Source organism: Mastigoproctus giganteus, chromosome 1 (assembly GCF_048544385.1).
Source record: "Mastigoproctus giganteus isolate SK-2022 chromosome 1, ASM4854438v1, whole genome shotgun sequence".
NCBI classification, from domain to species: Eukaryota; Metazoa; Arthropoda; class Arachnida; order Uropygi; family Thelyphonidae; genus Mastigoproctus; species Mastigoproctus giganteus.
Window position 1 is genome coordinate 252,573,400 of NC_143575.1, and position 12,871 is coordinate 252,586,270.

Here is a 12,871-nt window from a genome sequence, read left to right on the forward strand (position 1 = left end):
GGTTGGCAGATGCAAAACTGATAAGAAGCCTGGATATCCACCAATGAAAAGCAAATAACCACTGAAACAGGTAGCATTGCATTACAAACAAATACTCATAAAAAAAAAGTGTTAAACTTGTTTAGTATCAGGTAATTTAGTGTCCAACCAAAAGAAAAACATTTTGCATAGTTTTTAGTACATTTATGTTGATATGCTGTTCACTTTTAATTAAAATACAATAGTCATTTCCATAGCCAGTAGTCCCCTCTAATTCCACATGCGAGTTTACACAGCATTCTAGTAAAACAATTTATTGACAGTATCTATGCCTTATAAACTATTCTTTCTGCTGGCTCAATTCTTGTCTTGTTGTCCCCATTCTTATTTTAACTACTCAATCTATAGTGCATCAGTTCTTATAATAGTACACTTCACATAATTATTTATGTTATGCTTGCTAAAACTCCCAGAACTTGCCAACTAATGAGTGAAGGGGCATTATAGCCATTGGGAATCATTCTGATCTCTTTTTAAAAATTATTCTGATTTGACATTTCAGTAGGAAACCCATTCTGTTCACTGGAGTAATCCACTGCTTAATAAGGTCATTTTTTTGTCAGTTTCTCTCTCCATTAAAATTTCAAGAAGTCTATCGAATCTGGCAAAACATGCATTAAGTTGGCAATATCTTGTACGCAATTCCACATGATTTGTATTCTTAGATTTCTTCAGTCACAAACCTCTATACCATTACAAAGGTCACTTTTTTTGTTATTTGCATTTATTTAACATTCATAGTACAATACTTGAAATTTAAATACAATACTTGAATTATTTCCCCCCCCCCATCCCAATCCAAAAAATATTGTATAGTACATTGAAAGCATCAATGCCAGAAGCGTCACACAATCACTTCAAAATTGTAGATTCTTTAACAATGTACCTTTCCCATAATAGGTGCAACAAAATAGAATAAATATAAAAGAGAATTAAGCCTGTGGCACTGGTTTCCATAGTTTAAGTGAAGAATAAATATATATATAAAAAAAATAAACTGTACGTTTCCCTCCTCACATAACTATCCAGTTAACCTTTGAGCTTCCCCACGCTGTCAGCCTAAACTAGCCACTAGAGCAGCATTTCTCAAACTGTGTTCCGTGAAAAATTATAATTAATTAAAAAAAATAATAATAAACTATTTAAATAAATGACCATGGATTTGTGGTACTTTAAAACAAGAAGCAAAATACATCTAGTAGTGCAAATGTGGTCAATAAAAACAGGAACCAAATAATAAAAGACCAAAACGAAAGTATGATGAAAGTTATTTTAATTTCAGCTTTACATGTGTTGGAAATAAAGATGCACCTGATGCACAGTGTCGTCTGTAATAAAATATTACAAACAGTTCTTTATCTCCCACTAAACTTGTGTTTTGTAAGTGTTCTGTCAATATATTGTGAAATGGAAGTGTTTCATCAATATACTGTAAGATTAAAAGTGTTCTGTGACTAAAAAAGTTTGAGAAATGCTGCACTAGAGTAACTTACTCCTGTAATTAAAAACTTGCTTCCTACAAAGACTTCCTATAATAACATCTAAATCTTTTTCCCCATAATTTGAATTTATGGCCCCTAGTTCTGGAATTATTAATGAAATTAAAATTTTAAATTTAAAAAGTGAAAATTGTGCCTTCATTCAGTTTACTAGTCCCCTTTCAGACCTCAATCAAGTGCCTAGTTACTAAACTCTGTAGTTCACATTAATTATTAGTTAATAAGAACAGTTTGATTGACAGACTGAATCGATAATAAAAACACAGGATCTGTGGAAAAAAATAAAGGGGATTCCTAGTGGTGAAAAGGTTGTGAGGCACTATTTTAGACAACACAGATTATTCTAAAAACTTACAGCTTTATAGCTCTTCTCTTTTAAAATCTAGTGCCTAGAATATTATAATTTTGACAAGAAGGCATTTTCTTTAGAAAGAAAGAGAACCATACCACAATGTGAACTATAAACAAAATGTTATAAGCAACGTAGGAGGATTCCACACACAAAAAAAAAATAAAATAAATAAAATAATAAAAACTTTTTTTTTGTAGTTCACATCTGTTCTAGCATAAAGTGGTCTTAAACTTAGATCCCATAAAGTGCAGATTACTATTGTAATAAAGAATAGATTGTTGCATTAATAAAAACGTATATATGCAAGTTATGATCTATTCCAACTTATATCAATTCTTCTATTCAATCTATCTCAATTCACCAATTCTTTTTTAAGAATTCATTTATGTTGTGATAAGACATTAAAACATAATAAAAATAAAATCGTACAACCAAATTTTATTAAAATCTGGCAATTTCATATGGGATGGTCCTGGGGCATTCCTGTATATTTCTCATTTGGGACTTCCTATACACAATAGAACATTGGCAATTCGTCACTTTCGGGACACCTCATGAATGTGATGAATTAAGCAACGAATTACCAAGATTGTACTAGATTTGCAGTACAAGACTTCTATTCAATCTATTCCAATTCACCAATTCTTTTTTTAAGAATTCATTTATGTTGTGCTAAGACATTATTTTAAATAATAGCACCGTTATCTAAGAAATTAAGGCCTATTTCTGGGAATTCGTGTCCTTTTTTTTTTTTTTTTTTTTTTTGAAGGTAATCTCACTTTAAGGCAACGGGCTTGAACTCTGCATTACAATGGATTAAGTCTAAGGAACAAGGAATGCAAAGTAATATATTTATGTTTTGCAGATATTCTTTTTACCCAGGAATAAATTTCCTACAAATAATGATCTAATACATGATTACAACTAATGATCTACTACTCTGCTGTAAGGCCTAAAAAAATGAACTGGTTTGATTAGCCTGATACCATCAATATAGCGACACTATGAAATTTGTTCAACTGTAATCCCATCAAGAGATGTTTTTCAAACTGAAAAGTAGTTGGTATCCAACAGAGGAGTTATGAACAAGGATGATGAAAACCATGAAAATGTTGGTATGCATGCAAATTTTTTTAAAGCCTGTATTTGCCTCTATATTTCTCCAATTATTTCTACACTAGACATTTTTTTTTTGTTGCCAAAGTTGATTTTTTTTTTTTTTTTTTTTTTTTTCACAGGAGTGTATAAGGATGCTATATTTATGTGCACAAATTAATCACTCAGTCATGCTTTTTAAAACAGCTCTGCCACTAGGTAAGCAATTTTTTTTTTCCTTTTACTAAACATTCTAGTTAATACCATGCCCTCAAAATGGCACTACTTTTATTTTCAAAATAGGCAACTTGACAACAGTCAACTCATGTTAATGCAATAAACAATTAGAACATCCTGGTTTTTGAGAAATTGGTGTAGTGGATACACTGCAGAAATGAAGTACAAAATTGATTTCACATGCAGAATCAAAATATTTTAAGAATACTTGGAACAATATTACGAAATTGATGATACATTCAAATCTACGATAAAGCATCATTTAAATTTTAATTCATGATTATTACTATTCAGTATCCTCTAAGTGCCTATATAAAAAATATTTCCAATTTATACATTATGTATCTAAATCATATCTGGTATACAGAAGAGGCAAACTTAGCTTAGAGAAAAATACTCAGCAGCTGAGTGATTAAGTTTTACAGCACACATTCAAACTATAGCAAAAATGATTAAAATTCCATTTTCTGAATAACTTTAAGAAGACTCCAAATAGTAGTCTTTAATGTTTACAAAATTCTATAATAATTTGCTAGTGATTTCTTCAAAGACTAAACCACTGAGCAAAAATAATATTTATTTCTAAGGGATCAATCATTACAGGAAAATGGAATGTAGAGCACCAAATTGAATCTGCTAAATTACATCTTTTTCTTCAGACTAAAATTTCAAAAATTTTGTTTCACTGCATGTAACCTAATTATAAGACTAAGAAAATAATTAAACAGAGATTCTGAAATAAAAAATTAAAAGCTGAGGTACTGGCAAAACTGTTGGTCATGAAAATAGAGGAACAAAATTTATAATAACTGATATTTAAACTGAGAGAGCATAAAAGACAATGAGGTCTTATACCACCTTATATACATCACAATGAGGGAGAAAAAAAAAAATAATAATAAAAACATGAATACCTTGACAAAAATAAAACTCCTTTATGGATATAATTAACTTTTACTGTAAAAATATGAATATCTCTCAGTGATCATGACGTGGTAATAGATCCTTACATGAAAATGATTCATTGACTTTGTTTTTCAACATCATTATTATTCAGTTTGTTAACTATATCCATAAAAAGAACTAAAGAATAAAGGCATTAACACATGGTATAATCATGTGTAAATTGATATTTATTATACGAAAAACATTTTCTCTCAACAAGGAATCTGTAAAAACAGGGCTCAACACTAAAGTTGGCAATTTTATAAATGCATGCCTAAATGATTCAATCCAAAATGCTGAACAAATGAAAAAAAGATAAAAACAAAATCCACATATGTACATGTGGTCCTGCAACAAAGACTGTACAGAAATGATTTGTGTCAATATGCATGAGAAAACTAATGACAATCACTTTGATGAATCCGAATCAGTATGTCCATCACTATCAAGCTGAATTGATCTCTTTTCATCCAGTTTAGCTTTAATGGCCTGCAATCTCCTTTGTACCGAAGCATAATCAAAAACACCCCGTTTCTCACCAAAAGGATCCTGGTTGGAAAAGGAAAAAAAGGAAGCGTGTTAAGGTAATAATTAAATATATCTATACATTCCACATGCAGAAAAGATATTATAGATAAATAAAAAAATAAATAAATGGCTAGAGTATTCCACAGCTTATCTCAGTTTTGAGTTGGGTAACTGGTCAATAATTTGTGACATCAGTTTATCATGAAAATATCCAGGAAGAACAAAGACAGAAATAAAGAGCATAGATATATGCATAGATAAATACGCACTGTCAACCATCTGAATCATAAGTATATGATTCCAGCATAATACAGTCATATATTAGTGAACTAAATAAATAAACAGATAATGTAAAATGCAATAAAGAAAATATGGGATTTCTTAATTTCTGCAAGAACAATGATTTTAAAATAGTTAATCAATCATACACTTTTTCGGTTATTGTTAAGATGAGGTGTGAAAGTTGCACTCGAACTTCCCTGACCATTCAAATTCTTTCTACAAAATTTGAAACTACTAAAAAGAAGCAAATGAGTATAACCATAGCCATTTGTTCTTCATACTGGATAAACAGAAAACTTTACACTTAAGGTAGTCACAACCTACACTTTTTTTTTGGAAATCTGTGAAAACTGGAAATGTTGGAAGGTGTGAAAACATGAAAATGTAAAAGTTGTACAATAGGATTAGGTGTAGGTTAATATCATGTCTTGATAAATGAAATACAGTAGAGCAACAGTAATCCAGAGTAATTGGGACCAGGGTAGTTTGGACTTGTTTTGTTCAGATTTTCAAACCTATTAAATATACTGTTTTTTTTTTTTGGGGGGGGGGGGTTGTAGGTTTAGAAATAAAAACAGAAGCTTTAAAAATCTGAGAGACCGCCTAATTTTTTTGTTAAAATCTGGTGCCTTTTCACACAATAAAGGTCCAGACATGGGTTCTTCTAAACTTCGTCTGTGTGAACAACAAATAAATGGCATCTTCGAGTGATGGGTCATTAGCTGTTCTCATAGTTTTTCTTTTTTTGCACTATCTGAATCAAGTTTCGATGTGAATTTCTAAATTTTTTCCTTGTTGTTTTTAATGTCTGTTATGGTTGACTTTCCAACCTAGTAAAATTTTGCTAATGAAGACCCACTTTCTCCCTTTGAAAGTCTTTAAAATTTCAATCTTCAATTCCATTGTTAAAAATTTCTGCTTCCTTTTAAATTAGCATGGCATATGATGCAAGAAAGCAAGCTTATATAGCATCAGCCAAAAAAAAAAAAAAAACCTGATTTTACTGATCCATTCATTCCAAATGTTTGGATAGTTCTGCCTTGAACTTATTTAAGCTATCAAACTTCCACAACAACAGATGGAAGTTTGTTCCAGCAATCAACTACCCGCTGGCTAAAGGCGAACTTCTGCACATCTATTCTATAATTGTCTTTCAATTTGAATTTATGCCCCCTCGGGTGAATAATCTGAGCAAGAGGAAGAATCCCATTAGCTTACTCAATCCATTCAAGGCTTTATACACCTGAATTAGATCACCTCGCAAGTGCCTAGTCTCCAGAAGCCGCAATTTGCAGAACTTAAGTCTTTCTTGGTAACACCAACCTTTTGTTCCACTCACAATCTCATTGCCCTTCTCTGTACTTGTTACAGCAGCTCTACATCCTAAAATGAGGCATCCGGACCTGTATACAGTACTTAAGGTGTGGCCTGACCATTGCCTTATACAAGGGGACAATTACCCCCTTATTCTTGCTAGCAAAATTCCTGTATATCAGGGGTGGCCAACAAGTCAATCGCAGCTTTAATTTCGGTCAATCACGACGAATTTTAAATATATATAAAAACAGATTAGTCAAAATCTAAATATTGTTATTATGCACCCCCACTATATATGCTTATTACAAATCCGCTGAACCACGTGACTACTCTTGTCGCTGTGCAGCCCTAAGCTTGTCTAGTGAAAATGCATGCAGTTACGTTGTGGAGAGCATATTGTATGCATCAAATTGTTATTTAGCTTACTTAATATTAATAGCTGGATAGTACTTATACGTTAATTTAATAACCTTTGATTTAAAATTAATACTACGAAAAAGAGCAAAACGTATAATTTTCATCAAGAGTGGGAACTAGAATACTTTTTTGTAATGATAAAAGAAAAATGTTGTTTGGTTTGCAATGCTTCTGTGGCTATACCCAAAAAAGGAAATTTAGAAAGGCACTTTAACACATTGATTAGTAGTATTTCTGCATATAAATATCAACTGCTGGCAATGTCTAAGGATCTCGAAGGGAAAAAAAAACTTCCGTCATTTTGCAAATATGCAACATCATTTGCAAAAATATCCTGTTTTTGAATTTTATAGTGAGAAATATGTTTCTGAAATTGAGAAAGCTATGGATGATTTTGAAACAATTGAAGACATTGTTCAATATATTTCTTACCCATTTAATGTCGACTTAGATACGAAACAAATTGTAGGAAGGAAAAAAAAAATAAAATAAAAATAGCTGAGATTTTTCAGAGAAAATATTACTTGAAAATGAAATTATTACATTATGAAACAATATCTTCCTAAAAGCCAGATCATCAAAAAAAGACTTTTGGAAATATGTTTGCTGAGAGAAGTACCGAAATGTAAAAAAATGCAGTGAACTTTTAAATTGCTGTTTCGGTTTCATATGTCTATGTGAATCTGCCTTTTTGTATTTGAAATAAAGACGAAGAAGTGCTCTACTCTTATGGACTTGCATACGGAAGATTCTTTATGATTGGCCTTATCACATCCTCGTATATCACTGATTTTGAAAGCTTAGCAGATGACATGAAGACACAAACTTTGCATTAATTAAAATTTTAAATACGTATGAATTTAAAATAAGAATTCTGAATTGTATTTAATTTTAAAATCTATAAACATTTTTCAGTATGTGTTGATTAACTTTTTCACCCACGTATAATGAAATTCTTGAGATGGTAGATCGTGGCACATTTTGAAGAAAAAAAGTAAACAGCATCACAAATTAAGTTGGCTGCCCCTGCTGTATATCATTGACAAGACACCATGGAAGGTGTTCATATCTGACTGCACAATTACTCCCATGTCCTTTTCATTTTCCACTACCCTGAGTGTAGTACCACCCAGTTGATATAGTACTCTGGGGTTAAGTTATTGCTACCCATATGCAGTACTTTACATTTGTCCATGTTAAACTTCAGTTGCCACCTCTCAGCCCATCTGCTCAACTTTTCCAGATGCTGCTGCAGTAGTGTACTATCATTACTAACCCTGCCAACCTTCGTATTGTCTGCAAACTTAGACAGTAACCCTGATATACTTTCATCAATATCATTGATAAATACTGAAAACAACAATAGGACCCAACACTGAAACCCTGGGGGGGACTCCACTAATAATATTAGTCCATGAAGAGCAGTGTCCATTGATAACCACTCTCTGTCTTCTCCCACTCAACCATCCTTTTATCCATTGTAGCAACCTGCCCTTAATGCCATGGAACAGTAGTCTTCCATGTGCCACAGTATCAAAAGCTTTGCTAATATCCAAGTGTATGATATCAAAATTATTCTTTGCATCCAATTCCTTTGTCACCACATCATAGTATCCAATCAAATTTGTCAGACAAGACTTCCCCTTAACAAATCCATTGTGTCTGAACTATAGCTGCAGTCGTGCCTAGATGATCCTACATCACTTTCTTAACCAGTGACTCAATTATTTCCCTGGAACAGAAGTCAAACTAACAGGTCTGTAATTACTCATGTCACCCTTTGATCCCACCCCTTTGTGAATTGGGAACACATTTGCACATCTCCAGTCCACGGAGACCTCCTCAGAGTCCAAGGAAGCTTTCATAATTATGGCTAATGGTTTGCTTACTTCCTTTAATATAAGTGGATAAATCCCATCCACCCCAGGTGCCTTCCTTATGTTTAACTTCAACAATTTCTCCTCCATTTTGCTCTCAGTTATTACAAAATCATGGAGCTCCCTGTTAGAGTTTGATAAACTTCTGGCATTCCCCTCCTTGAATAACTCCTTATGTGTGAATGTAGGTGCAAAATACTCATTCAGATTATCGGCTAGCTGAGCATGATCATCAATAATCAAACCATCTATGTTAAAAGGACCAGTCTGATTCATCCCTTTCCTTCTAGAGTTTACATAGGTAAGAACTCTTTGCTGTTTTTCGATGCATCCTTTGCCAAAGATTTCTCATAATTTGCCTTTGCTTGCCAAATCTCCTTTGTGACTTGATTACAGATTAGTTTATATATGCTGTAGGCTTCGGTGTCATCTGATAATTTATATGCATCCCATGCATTTTCTTCTCTGCCACAAGTCTCATTAGTTCATTTGACAACCATTTAGGCTTGAACCTTGAACAGTATTTCTTTGATGGTATGAAAAGCCTAGCACCCTCCAAGATTAATTCCCTGAAATGACGAAGAAAACTACAGTACAGTAAAATAAAACTCTGTTCAGAATCTTTTTACTCTGTATCTCACTTGCGCATATCATGTTAGTTGCAATTTCTGTGTGCAGTCTTCTTTGTTATTGATTGACTTTTTTTTTACTGTTTTAGATTAGATAGTTGAATCAGAGCTGTAATGCTCAATTTAAAATCGAGAAAGGAGTTCGACAAGGAGACACAATATCTCCGAAGCTGTTTACTGCTGCCCTTGAGGAAGCTTTCAGAAGATTAGACTGGTCGCAGAAAGGAGTCAATGTGAACGGAGAGTACCTAAACCATTTACGATTTGCAGATGACATTGTGGTCATAAGCCACGATCCCAAAGAATTAGAGGAAAATCTTAATCAGTTATGCACAGTTAGTAAGGATTTTGGACTAAAGATGAATATGGCTAAAACAAAAGTAATGATGAACAAGTATGCCACGGAAAGGGAAATAATGATTGAAGGAGCAGTAATTGAAAAGGTGGTGTCATATACTTATCTGGGACAAGTTATTAGCTGTAATAATGATAAATGGCTGGAAGTCAAGAGAAGAATAAATTTTGGATGGATAGCATTCAGGAAATATAGTCACATACTGAAGAGCAATATCCCAGTTTGTCTGAAACGTAAAATAATGAATCAATGTATACTCCCCACCATGACTTATGGAAGTGAAACTTGGGCACTCACCAAAAGAATGGAAGAGAAGCTAAGAACTACACAGCGAAGAATGGAACGAATTATATTGGGAATCAGACTGTTAGATAAGAAGAGAAACACATGGATTAGGCAGCAAACTCAAGTAAAGGACATTCTTATCAAAACTAAAGAACTAAAATAGTCTTGGGCAGGACACATAGCTAGAAGACATGATGACAGATGGACTAAGAAAATAACAGAATGGTACCCAACAGGAACTAAAAGAAAACCCGGAAGACAACAATGGAGATGGACAGATGAAATTCACAAGTTCGTGGGTAGTAAATGGATGGCCAGTGCTCAAAACAGAAGGAACTGGAAAGTTGCTGGAGAGGCCTTCATCCTGCAGTGGATTGAAAATGGCTGATGATGATGATGAATGCTCAATACGTTCTACGTTGATATTAATATTTGTAAAATACTAAGGAATTTACCTCAATATAGTACGTAAAACACTTCCGTATGATACTCTCCAGAAATTAAATCGAAAACTTACATTAGAGTAAAAAATAATTAAGAGATTAAAAAAATAATTAAGAAACAAAGTGTTATGTTTACTTAGTGCTGTATGTGTGAAAATAATTAAGCTATGTACATTAGTGTAAATTTATTTTTATTTTGCTACCCTGTGGATAATATTCTTCCGATTTTCACGTATCATTTAATTTTGTTAATTGGCAAGGGTAAAAAAAAGAGAGGTGTAAATTTGTGCTTTATATCTTCGTTTTTTTAGCCTATGGATAATATTACTCCAATTTTTGCTTATTAGAATTGCTGTTTTAATAGAATCAAAATTCAATTCACACACATGATCACAATACTGGTGCTTACTGTAATTATTTTATGGCACCAGCATAAAAAAAATAAATAAATGCTGGCTCGTTCAGATTATTGACATTCGGATTTGACGCTCTACTATAGAAACAACCGGTAGAACTGTCAGAAAGGTAAAGGAAATGGAACTGAAATAATTTATTCCAATTACGAAGCCAATGATCACTAGACAACAGCAGCAAGAACATGTTATTTGTGTTAAACCTTAACAGCATTAGCCTGAAGAGTGACAAAAGGTTGTGTTTAATGATGAAACAAAATCAATTTGGTGGCAGCAAATGCTATAGAGTTCACAGTCAGAGTAAATATTGGCATGCTTCATGTACAATCAAGATTGTAAAGTTTTTTACAGGTCTAGGGGCATTTTTCAATATCTCAAGTTGTAGAGGCAGCAAATGTTGTTTGAAACTAAACTTCTTTGACAGCAGTGTAAATACCATAATATACAAACATACTTTCTTCTCAAATGATACTACAGAAAATTCATTTTTCAAGATGACTGGCCCATATGATTGAGCAAATATTATTAAGCATTTTTCTGTCATCCAAAAATGTTGAAGCATTATCTTGGCCTGATAATTTACTGGATTTGAACTCCACAGAAAATCAATGGATGCAGTTAAGCCTCATATAAAATGAAAGGTTATAAAGGCAGTAATTAGGGTATATTATGCAGCTGACAAAATATTAATTATGGTTACTATTATTCTATCCACTAATATATTGAAATGAATAGAAACTCTGAAATCTCAGATTTTGAACAAAATGATGATCAAGTTAAAAGAGATTATTTATTCCTATAATTAAATTTTCAAATGATTAAAAAAATGTTATATCAATGAAAATATGTTTACATTCTTGAAATTAAATATTGGTGTGATCCTAAAGTGCTTGAACACAAGCACAGACTCTGCCATTCATCCAGTCAAGGAAGGGTTGGATATCACATATCATCTTACAATGTCATTCCAGATCTGTTCTACTTCAGCTCTTAATTGAGGGATTGAAAGTGAAGGTACTGCATTTGAGGTTAGGTTCTTTCAATAATGACCCAGATAGTTTTATTGAGGACAGATCTGTGAAATCATCACAGACCATAGGAGAACATCATGCCTTGAAGAGCCAATATCCAGTAAATGTTGGTAGTATGTGGAAGAGCATTATACTGTTAGAACATTGTATTATGCATATTCACCAAGAACAGGATAACCATTGGTTTTATAACATTTCAACATAATAACAGGCTCCTGATGCACTCTACAAACAAGAATTGTTTGCATGTCATAACATTACACCATCTCTTTCCCCCAACACTCCTGGAACATTGGATTATGCATATTCACCAAGAATGGGATGACCATTGTTTTATAACATTTCAACATAAAAATGGACTGCCCTACTGCTCTCCACTAACACCACAATTGTTTTCATACCCAAAGCATCCTAAATCATTACACCCTCTCCCCACCCCTTTAACACTCCTGACCTGGACAGAAGTGCCAAATACATCCAATAGATATGCCAGTTCTGCTTCTCACTGGTGCTTCAGAAAGTTTCTGTGCATGGTCTTTGAAATGTGCCTTACTCTTCTCAACATGTCCAACACTGATGTACCGTAAGACACCCCTCACCCATCTTCTTGTGGAATGTCATTCATACTTTCAAAGGTCAATTATTCATCCTCATTTGAAATCTTTCAGTTTGGCATATGGAGAAATTTGTCTTCTTCTTGGCATTATTCTTGAAATAAAATAAATCTTAATAAAAAAAACTGTTAAAAAGTTTAAAATTTTTTATGTAAGAAACAGTAATTTCAAATACAGCATTTGTTTACAAAAAATGTTATCTTTTTAAATACCAGATCAAATTCCCTAAAAATTAAATCATTTATTCCTATAATTCACCCTTAACATTATCACCAACTTACAACTTTGGTCAAAATTAGATCATTCCTTTATGGTGTTCCATTATCTATTTTCCTTTATCATATATGCTTATTTTTTTATTATTATTTTTTAAATAGCTGAAATTGATATTTTCTTCAGTTGATAGTCCCCTGATAACACAAATTTTGCTGAATTTTTTTATTAAAAAAATTAAGTATTTTTCAAAGATGCAAAAAGTAGATCTGAATGGACAAGTTGCCATTAATTTGTCTG

At 32.7% G+C, this 12,871-nt stretch overlaps 1 protein-coding gene across 1 annotated transcript in view; it reads right to left on the bottom strand.

Moving 5' to 3' along the window:
- Positions 1-4,334: 4,334 nt before the first annotated feature.
- LOC150091768 (ubiquitin-conjugating enzyme E2 Z-like) overlaps positions 4,335-12,871 on the bottom strand; it is a 64,348-nt gene continuing 55,811 nt past the window's right edge. The window contains exon 7 of the mRNA XM_090385629.1: positions 4,335-4,716. Coding sequence (XP_090241755.1) covers positions 4,576-4,716 — 141 coding nt within the window. The 3' untranslated portion in view covers positions 4,335-4,575. The remainder of the gene's footprint in view (positions 4,717-12,871) is intronic.